Source organism: Miscanthus floridulus, chromosome 8, assembly GCF_019320115.1.
Source record: "Miscanthus floridulus cultivar M001 chromosome 8, ASM1932011v1, whole genome shotgun sequence".
NCBI lineage: Eukaryota > Viridiplantae > Streptophyta > Magnoliopsida > Poales > Poaceae > Miscanthus > Miscanthus floridulus.
In genome coordinates this window covers 40,554,540-40,576,819 of record NC_089587.1, presented here as the reverse complement: position 1 = coordinate 40,576,819, position 22,280 = coordinate 40,554,540, and the positions used below count along the sequence as shown (strand labels likewise).

The following is a 22,280-nucleotide window of genomic DNA, read 5'->3' as shown; positions in this document are numbered from 1 at the left end:
AAGATTGAGACCGGAGGAGCAACGGAGAGGTGGGTAAACGTTCCGAGCAGGCACGGCGGAGCAGACCGTCGTCGGTGGCGATGCTCCGGTAGCTGTGGTGGTCAAAATGAGAAATCAATGGGTCATAGAGTACCATGGCATCATGGCGAAGCTAAAGCATGACTCAGCAAGGGCAGAGGCGCACTGTGGAGCTCTGGCCACGGTGAGGCGAACGCGACGGCAACGCTGCCGGCCACGAGGAAGAAGAGCGCGCACAGCAATTTCCCGGTGAAATCAAGCTAAATTGGTGGGTTGGCTGGGCGCGTAAGGATAAGGCGGAGCTGTAGCAAGCTTTTGCGGTGACTGGAACGCGCTGAGACGACGGCACAAGCTCACCGGAGATAGACGGTGGCGACGGAAGAAAACAGAGGAAGAGGAAACGGCGAGGACGACGACGGCTCAGGTTAAAAAGGATGGTCAGGAAGCTCAAGGAAGCCACGACGACTCCATTTCCCTCGCCAACGCAATGCCCAGACGGCCACGCGCACGACTGGAAGCAAGCCGAAGGATCGCCGGCAATGTAGTTAAGGCGGTGAACACTGTTCATCAATATTACAGAATTGCCATTCATTTTCAAATTCAAATTACTCCTAAATTTGTATAACAACTCAAAAATCTCCAAAAATAAAAGTTGTTCAAAATCAAAAGTTCTACAACTTTGCTTTTATAACCAACCCCTAATTCGGTCTACATTTTGAAATGAACTTTTGCATTCAAATAGGGAATATTTAACGAATTACGCCTTTTTGAATTACTCCAAATTTTTCATAACAACTTTGAAAACTCCAAAAACCAACTTTATATAACTTGACAAGCTCTACACTTTTGCTTTTGGGCTCAACCCCAAAATATGCTTAGATTTTGAAATGAGTTTTCAGGGTATGATTTAAATACTGAAAATCAGGGCTTTCTGGAAAATTCAAATCCAAACCAAATTTTTACTTGATTCAAACAATTCAATTCAACACTCATAACACAAATGTAAACTTGTTTTAGTGAATGCATATCAAAGTTTGCAATATAACCAAATGCCTTGCAATGCATATGATGACATGTCCTGTTTTTAATATTTAAACACCCGGGGTGTTACACCTACTGACTGGAGGACAACAATGGCAACATTCTCACTAACACTTGGAATATTGAACAGCTACATTGTTTTCCCTCCTAAATTTGATCTTACCGCTTTTTAGTCAACACTTGCTCCTGTAAAGCACCCTAGCCCGAACACTTTCAGCCCGGGTCGCTCGGGGGCTCCATGAGGGTACAATACTAAATACTACCTCTCTCTTTTTTACTATCACATAGTAACAACTTTGTCCCCGAACGGAAGCGCGTTCCATTCTTTTGATTACCCTACGTGACTCTGTTCTTACTCCTAACCGAACGCGCCCCGCCACGACCTACGATTACGAGCAGCCAAGCCCCGTGGGCCATGCCCAGGTTCTTAACAGCCACAGCCTATGGAACTAATGAGCAGATGCGAAAAAGAAAGGATAAAAACAAAAGTTATGCTAGGATAAAAAACAAGGAACGGATAGTGGTTCTATCATAAGAACAGAACTGATGGATTCATTGGTACAAAAATTGTTCACATGGGGGCTCACCCACGAACTCAACTATTACATTTTCTAACTACTTCTAATCCAAATACTACTACGGCCGCTCGACGACATCGCCTGACGCCAAAGGAGAGGACACGACACGCCGCCGGACATAACCACCTCCACCGGGGCCCCGCCTAGTTCCGCTCCCTCGACTTTGGTGAGCACAATGGGTACCACAAGGGCGTCGCACCCATAGATGCTCAGTAGAAGAGAATGGAGCTCTGGACCATCTCATACAGTCGAGGCAGCTCTTGGGTGGGGACGCTGCCACCAAGGTATGGCCACCATGGCTAGAAGAGATCTCATCAAACTTTATGAACTGACCAACCTGAGCAGTTGCAGGCATGTAACCCTCCACTAGCACGATCTTGGGCAACTTCCCCTCCGACAAGGCTTGCCCGATGAAGATTCACCAAAAAAAATCCACATACGGCTCCATCCCAAAAAAAGGCCTCACAGACAAAACCAGCGTGCCACCTCCTTCGGTGGAAGCCACCCCTTCTCAGGCAAAGACTGATAGCACCGCATCGAGCAGCCTCCAGCTCGACATCACGCTCTAGGTTCATGAATGGATCTGTAAGTCCTCCCCTCGCATACCCTCTCTCTCACTTAGGAACCACCACGGCATATAGACACTCTCGGTGAGGAGGAAGAAGGAAAGGCAATACTTGGAGAACAGGCAAAGGACTATGACGAGAAGCCCTCTCCATCCCCCTATTTAAGGAGAAAACATGATAGCTGAAGAGGGGCAAAAGATTAGAGCGAAAAACTATCTCCCTTCCCCCATTCAATGCGGATAGGAAACGATGGGACGCACCCTGACCGATGGGACACACACTGACCGACGGAACGACACCTGGTCAGATGAAACACCGCCTGATAAGATGGGATGTGGCCTAGGTATGGCCCACCACTACCGCACGCCGAGCGCAAAAACCAAAGCATCACCACGCGCAGGTGGCTCTCTGCCTCCCCAGGCGGGACTTGGAAAAACCCAAACGGCAGGATCTCCGCCAGGAGAAACCATCGGGCCTCCTAAGTCGATCGAATGGCTTAGGAAAACACCAAGAGACAAGTAAGGAGTGAAGGGATGCCCCATATAGGCAGCACCAACTCTGTCATGAACGACGAGCATGGGTCCTAGTCGGACATTTCTGATTGGAGCTCTTCAAACCCCGTCACTCGAGTCATCAAGGTAACACTACCGACCCCCGCAATTTCTTTATAATCATTTCATACATTCATATGTGCATTCATTCCATATGCCCGTGCCCCCTGGACGATTCGAGCCCTAAACCGCCCGAGGGCTCAGGAACTAAAGCATCGCACGTGCAACGAAATGCATCACAAAGCTCCATGTTGCGTCATGAAGTGGCAGTTGCCTCATTTAACATGAGCAACGACCGACTGGGGTTCAAAGGTTGGCCTATGAAGGGCTCAAGGCCGCCCCACATCAAATAGAGCTGGGGGAGAAAATGCAAATGAGCCCCATGCGGCCCTCGCCTAGTCTACCCCAAAGCAGACAGGGTCATCGCAACCTTCTCGTTTGATCCTAAACCTCTTGCCAAGCCCCATAGAATCTCCATCGAAGGGAGGCCAGTAGGCCACCCAGGTCAGTCTCCGAAACAATCTAGGCATCTGCCGGGTTGCAGATAAAGGAGCAGTGGAATGTCATAAGAGGGTTATGCCGACCATGTCACAAACGACGGACTCGGATTCCACTCGATCATACCCGTTAGCGAACTCACCGAGCGTGTCACTTAAACCCGAGTGATCGAGACAAGCGACAAAGCTCAGCCCCTCTGGTTGTGAGAAACCGAGGACGGGGTAACGCACATAACTCAAACTGACCCCTACCAAAGCCTAATGGGGCTCGGGGGCTCAAGACATCCAAACACTTGGGTCTGCGATGCCAAACTCGCCCCATCCTCAGCTACACTTCGACTGCACACCAAATGCCTAGGTCTACGACCCTGAACTCGCCCCATCAGGATCCGCGAGCTCTGGCTCGCCCAATCCCTAAACTAACTAACTAACTGCCTCAGCTGCGTGGGCTACACCAAGGCCAGGATCCACGACTCCGACTCGCCCGATCCCACGACGCGCACCGACACCAGGACCCACGAGCTCCGTCTCGTCTGATCCCTAAAATTAACTGTCTCGCTCGATCCCACGGTGCGCACCGATGCTAGGATCCACAAGCTCTACCTTGCCCGATCCCAAAACTAAACACCTCGGCTGTACAACGACGCCTTGGTTAAATGACTCCGTCTCGACTAAAAAGCACACACATACGCCCACTGAAAAAAACCCCAGACGATTCTGCCCAAATCACCCGGGGGCTCGGATGCTACACCCGCGGGTGCGCTCGCGCGCACCCACCGACAAAACAAAAACCTCCCTCGCTGGCAACACAAAAACCCCCTGAATGATTCTGCCCGAATCGCCCAGGGGCTCGGGGGCTACACTCACGGGTGCGCTTGCATGCATCCGTCGTCAAGACAAAAATCCCCCAGACGATTCTACCCGAATCGCCCGGGGGCTCCTGTCGGGTTCACAAACCCGGGGTCCCTCGCGGACCGGCTTTCCAACAGAGGCTCGGCCTAGTAGGCAACATTACAAACAACGCGTAACTCATGGGCCGCCCCAAGTACCTAAACAACAGGCCAGAAGGGCAATCCAATCACCGACTGGAAGGCCTGGCCGAGGAGGAACGACGCTCGTTTCTGACTCCGGCCCACCTCTCTGACCGGAGCGCTCGCTTTGGTCTCCAGCCCGCCTCCGGACGGTCTCTCCAACCGGAGCGCTCGCTTCGGTCTCTAGCCCACCTCCGGACGGCCTCTCCGACTAGAAGGCCTGGCCAAAGCACTACTTCTAACTTCGACCCGCGTCTCCGACCAAGGATGCGCCAAACCCCTGCTCACTGCTCTTCTCCGACTGGCGCCATCAGAGCCGACTAGGACCAACCGACCGGGGACGCCCGCTCGGTAAGGACCAGGAAACGTACGGAGAAAGTAAGGCAGGGCGCATAAAGTCAAACCGTAATACCAGGGTCCGTACCCTGTACACCTGTGGAAACAGTACTCTACGACCTCCCTGGCACTGCAGAGTCCAAGCAGTGTTGTAGGCACCGATATTTTCCCCTATAGTGTTGTGGGCGCCATTAACTCCCATGCGGTAAGGCTCTCCCCATATGCCTCTGGGCATCAACAGTGTTGTGAGCACCGGTATTTATCGTACCGGGCGAACATGATAAAACTCCTTACATGCGTCCAGGTATCAATAGTGTGGCGGGCGCCGACATCTACCATACCCGAAGAAGACAATACAACCTCCCACGTGCATCTGACATCCAACAGTGTTGTGGGCGCCTATCATCATCTTGTACCCGCCGGCGTGGGAAACAAGGCTTAGAAGCATACATACTCTCTCCCTCTCACCTGTAAGGCCACCCCCTTCATCTATAAAAGGGGATGCGCTCTCTCCTAACAGATAAGTCCATTCAGATTCAGATCGATCAAGTTCACTAGTTCACAACCACAGAACCGTCAGGTTCGAACCACAAGCACATGCTTGATCACTTAGCTCATAGCGGGGCTCCCTTCACTCTCGGCCCTTTCGATCGGACCTCTTGTACCCCCCATCTTTCTCCTTCTCGTTTGTAACCCCACTGCAAACTTCGAGCACCTGAGCTCAGGAATAAAGTCACCGACCAACTCGAACTGGACGTAGGGCACGTTGTCTAAACTAGTATAAACCCGGTGTCATTGAGTGCTAGGCCACCTCCGATCACAACGTATGGCAAAATTACAAATATTTACTTGTTGGACACTTTCTGTACCGACAAAATCACACAAACATCGAAGTCTGAACGCAAGTCAAAGTTGTATTCATTTCATGATCGTATTGTACATGTCAGACGGGGTATTTATAGGGCCCCAGTCTTTATACTTTACGTAAAATGACCATTTTACCCCTAACTTAAATCTTTATGACCCTTTTTTACTAAAGGGCGAAGTGGTTATTTTACACTTTTTAAGTCTTCGTTCTTCTATTTGGTCGTCATTCTTTCAGGAATCTTCAACTTTTGACTTAGTCGATTCTTGCTTTGCTTCTCTTTGTCTTCGTTAGCCAGCGAAGTCAACTCCTTGATAGCGAAGTTAAACTTTTGTCATCGCTTTACTCCTGATCTCTCTTCCATTCTGGCGAAGTTGATTCTTTTTATACGAAGTTGAAATATCATCTTCGCTCTCCTTTTTCCTGCGGACAAATTTCTTTATGGAAACTTAAAGATTTAACTCCAAAGTTCGGGGCTGTGTTTCGTGACGAAGTTAAATTCCCAATATGAAGCCTCACGTGACCTATTCTTATCAGTTGGCGCAAAAAAAAAATGGCGCAAAAAAAATGACCTATTCTAATCAATCACCGAACCCACAAATTCACTTTTTGACATGTAAAAAAAACTTGATCCGTGGTGGCTAGATAGCCCCTGGGTATTCCGGTTTAAGAAAAAAAATCTTCTCACGCAGATCAAGAAAACCCTCGAACCCCTGCCCACCCATACACAACGGTATGAAATGTCATTTATTATATTAAGTTTGTGAACTTTTATACAAAATATATTTAGGCGCCTCGATGTTCTTAAATGAAAACATTTTTAACGACAGAGTTTTACGTCTCACCGATCACTACATCTAATCTAAAGGATTAGTAACTTGTGCTTTACAAGCTTGGATATATGGGCTAATATACAACCTTAATACCACGCTCACTTCGGATAATGAACTCGTGTACTTGAACAATAGTTATATATCGTCTTAATATTAAGATAGCAGCAGTTGCATTGACAATGTGGAAAATTTCCCGGAGGTGGGGACGGGAAAACTTTTTTGAAAAACAGAAACCCACATCACAGCCGTAGCCTGCAGAAGCCCAGCCACAAGGGCCGCAAGGGCCACGTTAGCTGGGCCTGGAATATTCGACGCGCTTGACCTTGACGAGGCCCATCTATCCGTTGCACACCCCTCCGCGGAAGCCATAGCCTGGCCCTGGCGCGGCGGCCCCAAATCCAGGCGACCACACGCCGACGCCACTGGCTCCCCCTCCGCTCCCAAAGCCCAGCCACGGCGCGCATGGCGGCTGCAGCCGCGCTCCGCTGCTGCTTCCCCGGCTCAGCAATCGGTAGTGGCTTCGTCAGGTCCTCTTCCTCAAGGCGGGGCCGAAGCGCAGCGGCCGTAGCGGCGCCGTCGCGGGAGGCAGAGCCGGCCGCTTCGCTAGGGGACCGTACCCGCGTCGACTTCCCCATCCTCCACCAGGTCACTCCTCCCTCCATCTCCGTTTCATCCGGCCGATTCTTGGGATACAGTTAAAACAACCTCAAACTTAGCAGTTAACTGCTTACAAGCCGTAAGTTTTTTTTTGGTGGGTGAAAATGCAATCATGCTTACGACTTGCATTCTATTGCTATAAATTAAGGAGTTTGCATTTCTGGTTACCACAGCGCATTGCAGTTTTTGTTCCCTTTTTTGAATCATTGTCATAGGTCTTGGTCGGGGCCGGTCCCGAGGATTTGGGCGCCTAGAGTGAAACTATAGAGTGAGACCCCTTAAAAATAGACATTATAATATATAATAGTAACATATGCATATGAAATGTTACCGATAAACACATATAAAATCAATATTCATATCAAGCAATTTAATATTCATTGGTAAATAATGTTTGTGCGCAGATGGGTGCAGGGGTTCACGGTGTTTTAATTTGGCATTTAGAATATAACAAATAATGAGATCGAATAAACAGCAAAAAGTAGGAATAGCGTGGATAAAGCCACGTTGTACAAGCACATACATGAGCAAACTGTGTGCCTGGGATCAGCTACTATACAAGCACAGGCACATATATAAAGGCTGAGAAATTATACAAGCAGAAACGCACATTTTTTTTAAACTAGTATAATGCCCGTGCTAACGCAATGGTTTTATCTAGAGAATGATCGTAAAAACATCCAATTTGTTATTTTGTAGTTTAACCTTTACCCAATTATTATATTGTAGCCTAAGTTACATTTGGCGTAAGTCCTTTATCATTTGTTGCACATCTTCAGGGATGTTGAAACATTCGTTTGCAGGACTCGTCAAAATGTCAGCCAAGAATTCCTTCCTCAGTGTAGATGATAGCTGCGCATGGTATAGAATATAATATGTTAGTATTGTATGTAGTGTACGGAATATAGTTGGAGACTATATATGCTTACAGTGGTTATCCGTGGCAATCTTACGCCGTCCCACGACTTCATGAAATTATAGACAAGAAAGCCTCCCAATTTCCTGACGGAGAAGATCAGTTGTTTATTTGATGTACATAAATCAAATTACTGTTTTTTTTTATAGAAAAGTTGAACCAAATTTTGCGACACTTACCAATATTTATGACCCGAAACCTTTGTTACATATTTAAGATGGTATACATGGACAAACGTTATTTGAAGAATAATCATGACAAGGACGTTGTGGAGAAACGTCGTAATAAAAATTATATTAAATATAAATATTAGAAGTGTACTTATCTTTGGATAGAAATCTAGTCGATGGCGATAAAGTTGTTCGGTCCTCGTGCTTTTCGGCCTGTTGTGATGGTGGTCGCGGTTGTCATAGCGCCGTTCTTCGTGGCAATCATCATTGCGACGTGGTCTGGTGGTCGAGGTGGTCGGAGCTCGGCGGAGCCGCTCGGGACGTGGTCCGTGGTCGATGTGGTCGGAGCTCGGCGGAGCCGCTCGAGACGTGGTCGACGTGGTCGGAGCTCGGCGGAGCCGCTCGGGACGTGGTCGACGTGGCTGCTCGATCAGTTCGGTGGTCGGAGGGCATGTACCTAGTTCCATCGCATGGGGAGGCAAAAGCCCTCGGACATGTCCAGCCGAGGTCGGCCTACTCTGAAAACCCGAGAATGGTGGTCGGTTTTAACTGGTAGAGTTAGAATAACAATAGACTTCGAAGTGACATATTAGAGTGGTCGGAGAAATCATAATAGCTTTATTGAAATAAATCAAAAGTACAAGAGGGGTACATATCTTAGTAGCTAAGCATAGAAACGCCTAAGCTTGTCGATGTGCCAGGAATTGGGTACGTCTGTGCCGTCTAGGCGAGCTAACCTGTAAGACGTAGGGCGTGGCCTCCTTGATCATGAAGGGTCCTTCCCATGGGGTTGCGAGTTTGTGGACACCAGCCTGATTCATCTTCCACTTCAGGACCAGGTCCTCGACCACGAAGAACCGCTCCTTAACGCACCCCCCCCTACTTGCTGGTTTCATAATTAACAGGATATGCTCATGCGGCAAACCCCTTTTTTGGAACTCCGTGACATGCACATAGGCTGCAACATCTCCAAAGTACTTTTGCTTGGTCAACAAATCCATCAATGATCGTAACTTGGCCCTATATACTCTTGCCACCAAGTCAGGTCTATCTTGTGGTTCCTGGCGAGGCTCTAGATTTTCTGTGATCTCCTGCCATTGCGGATTGCATGTCATAGTGATGAAATAATCTGGTTTGCCAAAACGCTGCACAATGGCCATTGCGTTAAGGTACCGTCGCATCATGTCACGATCACCGCCCGGGAAAGAACGTGGCAACACAATTCTCTTGCCAACTTCAGAAGCCCTGGTTTCTCCATTTGAAACAACATCAACCAGACCCTACATGAACACAATTATCAATGATCGACTTTTATAATAGTATAATGCCCTGGTTTCTCCATTTGTACAGGATGGCAGGTAGCTTAAACTTGAAGTTACTTATATCTTCCTGAAAACATAATGAAGTCATGATATATTAATCAATACATACAAAAAAAACTTATTACAGCTAGAAATTAATTCGTAAGGAATTACCTGCGTGACATGGTCAGATAAATTAGTTCCAGTCCAATACTCCATATAATTGATCATCCATAATCCACAACTACATCTGTGCATAATACAAAAAAAGTGAGGTATATAGATATTGTTCGTTATGAGAGAATGGCCTATACACAAGATGGAAAGTTAACTTACACATCTTTTTGCATTTGTTCAGTGATCATATGTCTAGGTTTCCAGGATGACACTTCGATACCGTGTACCCATTTACTTGTGTCGAGTTGAATCTTCTCTGCTACATGTTTTATTAGTCGTTCCATTCCTATTAACTATTAAGAGCGAGACACCAAGGTTAATTATGAACTTCTTATTTGAAGAATTTTAAAGAAGTATGCGTACATCATATATATTATGTTGTACCGTATATCGGAGATCTTGCCAGTTTGTCATCTTTTCTCCAAAAGAATCCAATACTTGTATCTCACCTTTTGAAGCACACACAACTGCCAGTACCAGTGGTACTTTGTAATATTGATAGGAAGGAAGACCTGCGGACATAGAGATTTATGTATATTATTTCTTCATATTTCGAAGGGATAAAATTTATCATATGGCAAATGTCATAGTAAAGCTTACCATATCAGCTTTTAAATAAGTGTCCTTGGTGTCGTACATGGTGATATCCTGTGCAATGCTCTTCTGCAACGCCCGGTGCAGCTTGTCCACATCGCTCCAATCACGCCGGGCTGCAGCTTCTTGCGCTGTAACTCTTCTCTGTTCGATGAGACGTCTGATGTTGCGGTGCTTCTTCTCCATCACCTCATAGGTCTCATTTATTAGCTTGAGTGTGTCCTGTATCTGCAGACACCCATGAGACAGTCACATTACGTGTAAGTATGTCTTTCCACTTCATCAGCAGCTGCAGAAACTTAGCACATATATACCTGCTGCGCGACATGGTGATCCTGGGCAGCCTCCTGCACGTCTCCCTGTACCTGCCGGTCCAAGGCATCGGCATTGTCCTGCACTCCCTGCGCCCAAAATCAAAACGCAACCAAATTGTGGCAAACTGTCAGCAGCAAGTTCCGATTCGATTAAAACGGGGAAACGGAGGTATGCAGCACATGCAGCTTCAGCAACAACCTGCAGCTGGTGAGCCTGCTCGTCCTGCGCCGCGTGCTCCTCCTGCGCTTCGTCCTCCTGCTCCTGGCCGGCGGCCTCTGCATGCTGTTCTTCCTACACCAGGTCGTCTGCACCGACAACGACCACGCCGGCAGGTTCTGGTTCGACGTCGTCGTTGGAGCTGGGCTCGCCGTGGTCGTCACCGTCAATCACAGCCCCGGCGTCGTCCTGGTCCTTCAAGTGGAGGGGCAAGGTTGTGATGCCCTTGCCCCTCCCCGCCACGAAGGCGAGAGCGGTCACCAGCTGACCGTTCCTGGCCTCGCCCCCAACATCAGCAGCATCCGCCTGGTGGAGCATCTCGCCTCCGCCGGTGCCATCCAGAAGGTGTAGCAGACCCGGGATGCAGCGCGCCGGCAAGTAGCCTAGAAACTCTTTCTCCGTGCTCAGGATGGGAAGGCGGGCGCTAGCCGCGGTGTCCAGGTTCAAGCGCGGGATGTAGAGACGAGAGCACTGAGGATCCTGATGAACAAGAAACAACGGAACGACTGATGAGGCGACGAGACGACACAAGGTTCGGTTCGTATCAAATGAATCGACAAATATGCGTGCAAGAACCATGCAAGAATCACTCCCCAGATCAATCGGGATTCGGCAACAATCAAACCAACGCCCCAAATCCAAAATCGTGCAAGAATCGATCAGGAAGGCGCCCAAGAATGCTCAAGAAATGATCCAGAAGGCGCCCAAGAATGCTCAAGCTACGGGGAGGAGGAAGCCAAAGCCAGGAAGACGGTGGTCTGCAGACCGCAGCTAACTCACCTTAGAGGGCGGTCTCGGCGCCGGACGCAGGGAGAGGGGCAGGGCTGCCTCCAGGAACCAATGGGAGGCCGACGCGGTACCGCTCCTCCTGTTCTTGCCGCGGCTATCCAGCTCGACGAAGACGTCGTTCCCGTACCGGGGCTCCGCCTCCGCGCAAAGCTTGCGGCTGAAGAAGTCGCGAAGGATCACGTCCCCGTGCCGGAGACCCGCCAAGGTAGCTCTCCACGTCATCGCGCGCTGGAACTGCAACCCCACGACATGGTCGCGCTGGACGGCACGGCGCTGCGCCTGCGCTGGTGGGCGGCGGACTCCGCTGCCGTGAGGCACCGCCCGGTGGCTGACGAGCGGAGGACGAAGCAGTCGGTGTCGGTTCCCTCCTGCTGGAACCGACGAACCTCCCACCCCGTGTTCGGCGACGAGCGGCGCGGGCTGACGGTGACGCCGAGGTCGTCGTCCCGCGCGTAGAGGTAGAGCCCGCGGGTGCGGCTCCGTAGCCGGACGACCAAGCCGTCGGGGAAGAACTCCATGCCGGGGCCTAGGTCGGTGGGAGGAGAAGGTGGAATTGGGGAGTGGAGGGGAGGGGAGGGGGACGGAGAGGATGGAGGCAAGCGGCCGAGCGGTTGCCTACTCGCCTCCTCCGCCGACCGCGGCAGGAGTAGCAGCGCCTCCTCCACCTCCGTGCGTGTCCGGGAAGTTCCGTGATGTTTGGCGGCGTGGCGTTCGTAATACTCGGTGGGGGCTGCATGACGTGGGTGTGGGGGAGAATGAGGAGATTTGATACTCAATCCAGGCCCTCGATTGTGTAATGAGTAAGGAGAGAGAAGGCTTAGAGTGTATCTGGACGGTTCGTTTGAAATGTGTTGTTTTCCTGGGTACACTTTTTGGGGTGGACTTAGAGGGGACATCTCAGCGGGGGGTCGTTTTCTTGTGTGGACGTAGGAAAGAAAAGATGGTGCATTAGTAGGGTAGAAAAAGACACATGTATACAGGTGTGTAGTATTAATAGAAAATGTTTCCTTGGATGTTCCCCTCTCAAGAGGGCATATGCACACGCAAGAGTAAGACACAAAGCAGGATAAAAGCTGGGCTGCCATTGCACCTAGCCAGGCGGTAGGCATGACAGCTGCTAGAGTCCAGCACCCAATGAGACAGCCACAAGGTCAAGCCAAGCAGTCCACATACAGGATCTGCATCGAATGTCTCGCAAAAAAAAAGTGTTAGAGACATCCAGAAGCGTTGGATACATTGTCCTGTTAGCCGCTGGGACATCGAGAGGTATCAGACATGCTAGAGCTGGGTCGAACGGAAACAGGGGAGAAGCGTTGGAGACGATGAGGAGTTGAGGACCGGAGCCTTCTTGTCTCAGGCAGCTGGGGTAGCGCATCTGATTTCCAAGGAAATTGAGAGCACCAGAGAGAAGAGGATGAGGGCGACCGATTCTCTGGTCCCAGGTGGGAGATGATTACCTATGGCAAGGACTTTCAGGCAGCAGCGGCACCTCCGTGACAGCAAGAACAGAGAAAATAATGAGAGGAATGAGAGGCAGTGGTGGTTCCTAGCTGTGTGCGGTGTGCTTGTGTGGGGACTTAGAAGGGTTAGGGAAAGTCATGTTAGGCTGAGTGGGCCCAAACATGACATCCTAATAGCATTTATCTTTCTTTATTCCTTCTTTTATTTTTCTTATCTCTGCTTTTTAATAAACCCTATAATGTGTGATCGCAAACCTCATACTGAACAGATCGTCCCAAGCCATCGCCCTGAAAATAGTTGGTTCATGTGCCAAGTTTCAAACCATCATCCCGAAGAGGTATACCTCCCCACCTTCGTACCAGGAACTTATAGAAGGTGTCAATCCACATCCCTTGTACCTTTTCCTCGACCCTGTCATATGGGGAACCTTGTGACACTGGGTGTGAGTTTTTGTAGCCCATTGTTTGTCTGGTGCATGTATCAATGCTGCCGTGTGGATTTCCATCAGATTGGCCCCATTTGTGAGCCTGGTTATGTATTTCTTATTTTGATCACATTTTATTCCATAAATCACAAGTTAGGTCCATTTTTAATTGCTTCTTTTTTACAGTTATTTCAGTCAATGCGGTTGATGAACAACAACAATTGTTTTCTGTTACCTGTGATTCTATGTTGCAAATAATAGCCTTAAGTCTGTTTAATACTAGCTTGGTAGACTGTGATCATTTATTACCATTGAAACTTGCAGGAATTTGATGGTGCCAAATTAGTTTACTTTGACAATGGTGCAACATCACAGAAACCTTTTAGTGTAATGAAAACATTAGATGAGTACTACCGATCGTACAATTCAAATGTGCATCGTGGTATTCATGCACTCAGGTAACAACAACAACAACAACAAAGCCTTTAAGTCCCAAACAAGTTGGGGTAGGCTAGAGTTGAAACCCATCAGAAACAATCAAGGTTCAGGCACGTGAATAGCTGTCTTCCAAGCACTCCTATCTAAGGCTAAGTCTTTGGGTATATTCCATCCTTTCAAGTCTCATTTTATTGCCTCTACCCAAGTCAACTTTGGTCTTCCTCTGCCTCTCTTCACGTTACTATCCTGACTTAGGATTCCACTACGCACCGGTGCATCTAGAGGTCTCCGTTGCACATGTCCAAACCATCTCAACCGGTGTTGGACAAGCTTTTCTTCAATTGGCGCTATCCCTAATCTCTCACGTATATCATCGTTCCGAACTCGATCCCTTCTTGTATGACCGCAAATCCAACGCAATATACGCATTTCCGCGACACTTAGCTGTTGAACATGTTGTCTTTTCGTAGGCCAACATTCTGCACCATACAACATAGCAGGTCTAATCGCCGTCCTATAAAACTTGCCTTTTAGCTTCTGTGGTACCCTTTTGTCACATAGGACACCAGACGCTTGCCGCCACTTCATCCACCCTGCTTTGATTCTATGGCTAACATCTTCATCAATATCCCCGTCTCTCTGTAGCATTGATCCTAAATATCGAAAGGTATCCTTCCTAGGCACTACTTGACCTTCCAAACTAACATCTTCCTCCTCCCGAGTAGTAGTGCCGAAGTCACATCTCATATACTCAGTTTTAGTTCTACTGAGTCTAAAACCTTTGGACTTCAAAGTCTCCCGCTATAACTCCAGTTTCTGATTCACTCCTGTCCGGCTTTCATCAACTAGCACTACATCGTCCGCGAAAAGCATACACCAAAGGATGTCCCCTTGTATGTCCCTTGTGACCTCATCCATCACTAAACCAAACAAATAAGGGCTCAAAGCTGACCCTTGATGTAGTCCTATCCTAATCGGGAAGTCATCCGTGTCTCCATCACTTGTTCGAACTCTAGTCACAACATTGTTGTACATGTCCTTAATGAGCCCGACGTACTTCGTTGGGACTTTATGTTTGTCCAAAGCTCACCACATAACATTCCTTGGTATTTTATCATAAGCCTTCTCCAAGTCAATAAAAACCAAGTCATGCACTCAGGTAACTAAATACATATTTATGTAATTTCTCGATGCATGAACCAAAACTTTAAAATTCATGTTAATACTATCTTGAAATGTGTATTCACCGTTGCCAGCGTCACTAATGTTAAACTCCAGGATATATGCTCTGCAGGACTTGCTCTGTTGTTTTTATTTCATTCTGTTAAGCTCTCCTATGTGCATTCTTCCTATACCAATTGTCGATTATATATCTATAGAGTCATGTGATAACCTGAAATTTGATGATATTAGCTTTTTCAGTAATATGTGCAAAATAATTCAACGAATGCTCTGTTGATAATCTGTCTATATTATCATTTGGTCGCCTGCATTCATCTTTTGTTTGAGTTTTTGGTGTTTGTGCATCTACCAATGTATTTGTACACTAGATGTACCTTAACTGACTTGCTTATTTCATTTGGCATCAGCGCAAAGGCTACCGATGCATATGAAGGTGCCAGAAGAAAAGTTGCAAGTTTCGTCAATGCAGCTGATAGCAGAGAGATAGTTTTCACTCGTAATGCTACAGAAGCTATCAATTTGATAGCATATTCATGGGGCCTATCTAATATAAAACAAGGAGATGAGGTGACTCATGTATTTTTTGCCACCGATATATTATGTTTTACTAGTTCACTGTACCTACCGCTTATGTTCATAGCTTCCTATAAAATTTATGTAACTGAAAAATGAAAATAGTGCTTTTGTCAGTGTTTTGGCTTTTCACAGGCATCTATGAAAAATAAAATCTTTTATAATTCCTTTGCAGTCTGTTATTATGTCCATCTAATGAATGCTAGAGATAAATGTCAGTTTGTTGAATAAAAATTGTATCAAGTATCAAGCTGTATGATCTGGTTTATGTTCTTGGGGAACATGCAGTCTTTCTTTTACTTCTTGGTAAGAACCTTTCTCTCCTATTTTGTTGGCCAGATTGTTCTTACAGTTGCGGAGCATCATAGTGCCATTGTTCCATGGCAATTTGTTTCCCAGAAGACTGGTGCCACTTTGAAGTATGTTGGGCTGACTAAAGAAGAGGTTCCGGACATTGAACAGTTAAAAGCTCTTCTTTCAAACAAGACAAAGATAGTTGTTGTCCATCATGTCTCAAATGTACTTGGTAAGTCATTTTTTATTTGAAAGGAAAATTGGATGTTAGTGGGAGACTTCAACTTCTACAGATCACTCTCTGATAGAAATGAAAGTGGTGATAACATGAATGACATCATGATCTTTAATGAAATAATCAGCAATTTGGGCTTGTTAGAGATCCCACTCAAAGAAAGGAAATTTTCTTGGAGTAACGTGCAAAGGGTGTGTTTGGTTTGTGGAGTCACCCCATGCTTCATGAGGTGATGCGTCATGAGTTCATCTCATGAATTTTAGTGGAATCAACCCATTCCCCATGCATATACTAATTAGCTTGTGGGGAATGAGGTGGTGATAGATCAACTCATGCCATTCCACAAACCAAATAAAAAAGTGAGTGAGAAGAAGATGGAACACCTTATTCCTCAAACCAAACACAACCAAAGTGAACCACTCCTAGTGCAAATTGATTGGGTTTTCACTTCAGTAAACTGGATCATTGTCTACCCAAATTCTCTTCTGTTTCCAATGGCCAGACCAACCTCAGAAGACATCCCCTGCAAAATTCAAATTGGTCCATTCCTAAAGCCAAAATTTTCAGATGAAAATTTTTGGATTGAGCACCCTGTTTTTTTTTATACTGTTAGATCCCACTGACAAATGGATTAATTGGACCCATAGAGTCCTTGCCTCTAGGTCCTCTTCTATTCTGTTGAATGGCGTCCTGGCAGTCACTTTCACTGCAAGCGCGATGTCAAACAAGGTGACCCTTTGTCTCCCCTGTTATTTGTCCTTGCGGCTGATCTCCTGCAATGCATCATCAACAAAGGGTTCCAAGATGGCCTTTTTGAGCTCCCCATTACCTCATATGATTTAGCTCATTTCCCATTGTCCAGTATGCAGATGACACACTCTTGATCATGAAAGCCTCTCAACGCGAACTCTTTACCTTGAAAGTCCTACTTGAATCCTTTGCACAATCAACTGGTTTGAGGATCAATTACAAGAAGTCTTGTTTGGCCCCTTTAAACCTCTCTGATGATAAGACCCAGCTCCTGGGCTCGTTTCTTTGGTTGCAAGCTTGAATCCTTGCCTTTCACTTATCTGGGTTTGCCCCTAGGCACCACCAAGCCAAGAGTCGAGCACTTTAGTTTCTTAATGAACAAAACTGGAAGGAAGCTCACTGCCACCTCCAACCTGCTGACTCATGCTGGAAGATTGCAGCTGGGAAACTCAGTTCTTTCCTCCCTGCCCACTTCTGCAATGTGTACGCTCCAAATCCCAGTGACTGTACTAGATTATATTGATAGAGCAAGAAGACATTGTCTCTGGAGAGGCTCAAACTGTGATGCCAAAATGAAGCCTTTAGTAGCCTGGAAGAAATGTTCCAAACCAAAAAGGAAAGAAGGCCTTGGAATAATTAACCTTAGAAGTCAAAATAATGCCCACATTAACACTTGGACAAGTTTTACAACAAGAAAGAAATCCCTTGGGTCAAACTCATGGAATGCCCACTATTCAAATGGACAAATCCCTCATGCTGTAACTGATAAGGGCTCCTTTTGGTGGAGAGATGTTCTAAAGCTCTGTGATAGTGTGATGTCTTCAGGGGAATTGCTACCTGCAAAATTGGAGATGGATCCACGGTACTTTGTTGGTCTAACCTCTGGAATGATAATATGATGCAACACAAGTACCCAAGACTATATTCATTCACCAAGAACAAAAACCCTTCAGTTGCTCAATTCTTGACGAACAACACTTTGAAAGCTCAGTTTTATTTGCCTATCTCTGTACAAGCTCTTCAGGAATATCAAAACCTCCAAGAGTACATTCAAACAATTCAAGTACATCCGGATTGCAAAGATTCTTGGCAGTACATCTGGGGAAACAATGCCTATACATCTTCTAGGTTCTACAATCTTCCCTACAAGAATGTCCAACCTCCTACCCCTTTCACCTGGATTTGGAATTCCAAGTGTTGTAACAAGCTCATAGTTTTCAGTTGGTTGCTTCTAATGGAAGGGAACAACTACAATTGTGTGCTCTGTAACTCTGTAACTGCAATGTTGAAGAGACGGCTTTCCATCTTTTCTTCAGTTGTCCCTTCAGTCAAGCATGTTGGCAACACATTGGCATCCATGGGAATCTTGCTGCGAGTTTCTCCCAAATGATAGTTCAAGGCAAGCAGCATTTCTCGAGTTCCTTCTTCATGGAATTCTTCATCATTGGCGCCTGGCAAACCTGGAAACTAAGAAACAACTTTATCTTTGATTGTGGTCGCCCCTCTTTTGATTCATAGAGACAGCACTTCTCCGAGAAAGCTTGGCTTCAGGCACATAGATTTAGTGACTTAAAGAAACCAGCTTTCCTCTCCCTGCTGAGCCTCTTTGCTTAAGCTCCTGATCTTTCTTTTGCTTGGTTGTTGTACAGTTTTGTTTTTGTTGTCTTCTCCCTCTTCTGTTTGTTGTACAATTGCTTGTTTAGTGGTTCTTTTTCTTAATAAAAGCTTACAGTGGGGGCTTCCCTTGCTGTATTTATGGTTCAAAAAAAAGCTTTCATTATATTGTAGTAATGACAGAATTATGATTTGGATAGATGCAATTTGTAGTTTCTTTCATACGCAATTAAGCTGAAATGAAGCCTGATATGATGATTTTTATGTTGTATATCAGTAGGTCTTTTTTAGTTGTAGAGAAGCCAAGTTTCTGACAAATGTTCTGTGATTGTATCCAACTTTAGTTTCTTGCTATTCCTATCAATTGATCTTGACGGCACAATTACTGAGTCTTATTCTACCACATTCCTTAATGATTTCCAGGTTCAATGCTTCCTATTGAGGACATTGTAACATGGTCAAAAAGAGTTGGAGCTAAGGTTCTTGTAGATGCTTGTCAAAGTGTTCCCCACATGCCAGTTGATGTTCAGAAGCTTGGTGCAGATTTTCTTGTAGCATCGTCACATAAGGTTTTCCTTATCAACCATCTGTTACTAATAAAACTTTTAGTAATGTTTGTATAGCCCGATAATTGACCATCATAAATTATGTGCTAATTTTCTCAGATGTGTGGCCCTACAGGCGTTGGATTTATGCACAGCACATTTGAGATGTTGTCATCTATGGAGCCTTTCTTAGGTAAGATACTGCAAGGTGGAAGGAGTTTTGTTCAGTCTCTGTTAGTGGGTAAATTCAGTAGTCAACATTTACTGCTGCAAGACAGCTTTGCTAAGCCTCAGTTATATATTTGCTATTTACTTAACTTAGCTTCATAATGCTGATTTTGCTGCAGGTGGTGGGGAAATGATTGCAGACGTGTTCAAAGACAAATCCACATATGCTGAACCTCCCTCTAGGTGACGAACTGTTTGCTTTGATCTTTCTAGATCTTCCGCTGGCTGCCATCATAGCTTCTGGAGAAAGTACAGGCAGAGTATCTATTATGATAAGTCACTACACAACAGGGCACAATAATGCAGTCATTATAACATTGCCATGGCTAATAGCTTTTTGGATGGTGTTCAATCAGACACACAGTCCAAATACTAAACATCACATCCCACAGAAGTTTCTAATCGGAGATAGATTGATTTTGCTTTGATCTGAGCTAATGTTCTTCAGGTATTGAATTTGTGTGTTCTCATTTTGATATGGCACACCTTGAAAACTACTGGATGGTAACATGTACCAGAATTATTAGCAAGCGACACATCGTTATTGTAATTTTTTTATGTCTCCCCTTGTTTTCTTATGTTTGTTGTTCCCTTGCTTACTGTATGGTCTGAAAAGATTTGAGGCTGGAACTCCTGCAATTGGAGAAGCTATAGGATTGGGAGCAGCAATTGACTATTTATCATGCATTGGCATGGAGCAGATCCATGAATATGAGGTCCTTTTCTGTATCTTTGTGTCGTTCTTTTCTGAATCATTTGTTTTGCAGTGTTTTTCTTCATTTTTGTTTGGCTTATTTTACCACTCAAGAAAGAGTAAGGAATTTTTTTTTTTGAAACGAAAGGAATCTATTATTGTGATGCACTCTCACTTCTGCTTTTTTTGCTGTCCAGAAAGAGTTGGGGACATATCTCTATGAAAGCCTTCTATCTGTTCCAAATGTCCGAATATATGGTCCGGCACCTTCCCAAACTGATCACCGTGCTCCTTTATGCTCTTTCAATATTGAGAATGTTCATCCTACAGACATTGCAGAAATTCTTGATCTCCAGGTATGTTGAAGTTTCAACAACTTGGTTTATACATTAACATGATTTTTTCAAAAAAAAATCACAGTGACTCCTCTTGCTGATCTTTGTAAAGTCTCTTCTTTCTCTGCTGCACTGCTTATCATTTACTGCAATTTGAGGATGTATAACATTCTAGACACACTAAAATCTATGATAAGCAGTAGCTCTTTTTTTCCCTATGTGTTCTTTGTGTCTCTGATTGTGTGTTATCTGTTGACTTGCACTGAAATTACCGCTACCAATAACAGATATTTGGGTTAACTTTTTTTTATATATGATGCTTTTTCTTACTCTGGCGAACGAATCTTTGTCATCACTGTTAGTTCAGTATTGATTTGGTGACCTTTTGTTTCAGCATGGCATTGCAATTCGATCAGGGCATCATTGTGCACAGATTTTGCATAGGACCCTTGGTATCAATGCAAGTGCTCGTGCAAGTCTTCACTTTTACAATACAAAAGATGAGGTGGATGTTTTCATCCATGGGCTTAAGGCCACTGTAGACTTCCTTACGTCTGAACACTAGTGCAGTTGAATTAGTAAGTTCTCCATTTTTTCCAGTTTCCTCATATCTCGTTTGAGCTGCTGTATCGCTGTATGATATAGTTGGAACAAAGAAAACATTCAAAATGTATACATATATAACTTTCTGCACTCTTTTTTGCTGTTCTTGTAAAATGAAATACAGAATTCAGATAACCTTTTAACCTTGTCTATATGAGAAGTTATGGGTCAAACTAAAATATATTCTACTTGTTTGTTAGGGATGAATTTGTCTCAACTATTTCAAGTTATTGAACAGTGTTTCTCTGATGGTGTTGATATGTGGGATAATTACTCATGCAGCAAGCAGCAGTAGTGCGTTTATATTTACAACTACCTGCATAAGTGATCTTTTTTCCCTCTGCTTTCAAACAAAGTAGACTGACCTGTGTTACAAGAAAGGAGGGGGTATACGTGCATGATTTGCAGATCATGGAGTTCCTGTTCAAATAACTTGCAGCCACGTTTCACCGGTCCTTGGTTTTTGCTGCCTCCCTATGTTCTTTTTGGGGCCTCTGGGTTGACATACTTTTTCTAAAACAATCACTGCTAAAAGATAAAAAAAAACAAGGAATTCGTTTTGCCTGCTTGAATTTTTTTATAAGGAATTGAATCTGTTGAAGCTGCATTGTCGGTACCCATGTTGTCAGCGTTTAGTATATCTGTTCCAAGTCGAGTAATGCATGGCAGTTTCTTTTGGATATGAATATGCATGATCTCGATTTTCCAGATTGTATTGTACATACTTAACTGCTGAATTGCCAAATCAGAGGGCACAGTCCGATTGCTTTATTTATTGTTACGCTACGTAGATGGGTGTTATGATTTGCTTAAAACCACATCAGGAGACAGTCAACACTTTTTGCCTTTTGTTGTAGTAAGTTGTAACTTGGACTCTGTTTCAAAAAAAAAAAAAAAAAAAAAAAAAAAGTAGCTTGGACTCCTGTCCGGACCTCACCGTCAGACGTGAAGAAGCAACGTTTGTCTAATGAAACTGAAGAAGCAACGTTTGTCTGACGAAACTGAAGAAGCAAGAAGTTAAGGGAGTTAACGGATGTGATGTATCGCTGTATTTTTACTGTCATCAGATATTTTAGTAATCCATTCTAAATCGTTAGTCATTATGGCTTTTCTAGATACATAGATTTTATTATGTATCTAGAGCAAAAGCTATATATCTAGAAAAGCTAGAATGACTTAAAATTTGAAACGGATTGAGTATTATTTATTTATCTTTGCATCGAAGAGAGTACTATTTATTTATCTTTGCATCCAGTTAGTGAACGGTTCAAACAGAAAATTTAAACTTTACGGTGCTGTAACTGAAACGTGGATCAGAACCTGATGCCGTAATAGTGATGCAGTATCGATGTCATATTTTCCTTTCTTTGTCTTGTCCCCTAGAGATTAAAGACTCAAAGCATCTCCGAGAGGTTAGCCGAATCATTTTCTAAAGGTAAATTTGGCTATTATT

General features: G+C 45.2%; 1 protein-coding gene across 1 annotated transcript; it reads left to right on the top strand.

Moving 5' to 3' along the window:
• The first annotated feature begins 6,613 nt into the window (after window positions 1–6,613).
• Window positions 6,614–21,205, top strand: LOC136476236 (cysteine desulfurase 1, chloroplastic-like). Its single transcript, XM_066473998.1, has 10 exons — window positions 6,614–6,961; window positions 13,661–13,794; window positions 15,364–15,523; window positions 15,869–16,055; window positions 18,846–18,991; window positions 19,088–19,160; window positions 19,315–19,378; window positions 19,812–19,911; window positions 20,087–20,245; window positions 20,619–21,205. The coding sequence occupies exons 1-10, from the start codon at window positions 6,779–6,781 to the stop codon at window positions 20,787–20,789; spliced, it is 1,377 nt and encodes a 458-aa protein (XP_066330095.1). The 5' UTR covers window positions 6,614–6,778; the 3' UTR covers window positions 20,790–21,205.
• Window positions 21,206–22,280: the final 1,075 nt, after the last annotated feature.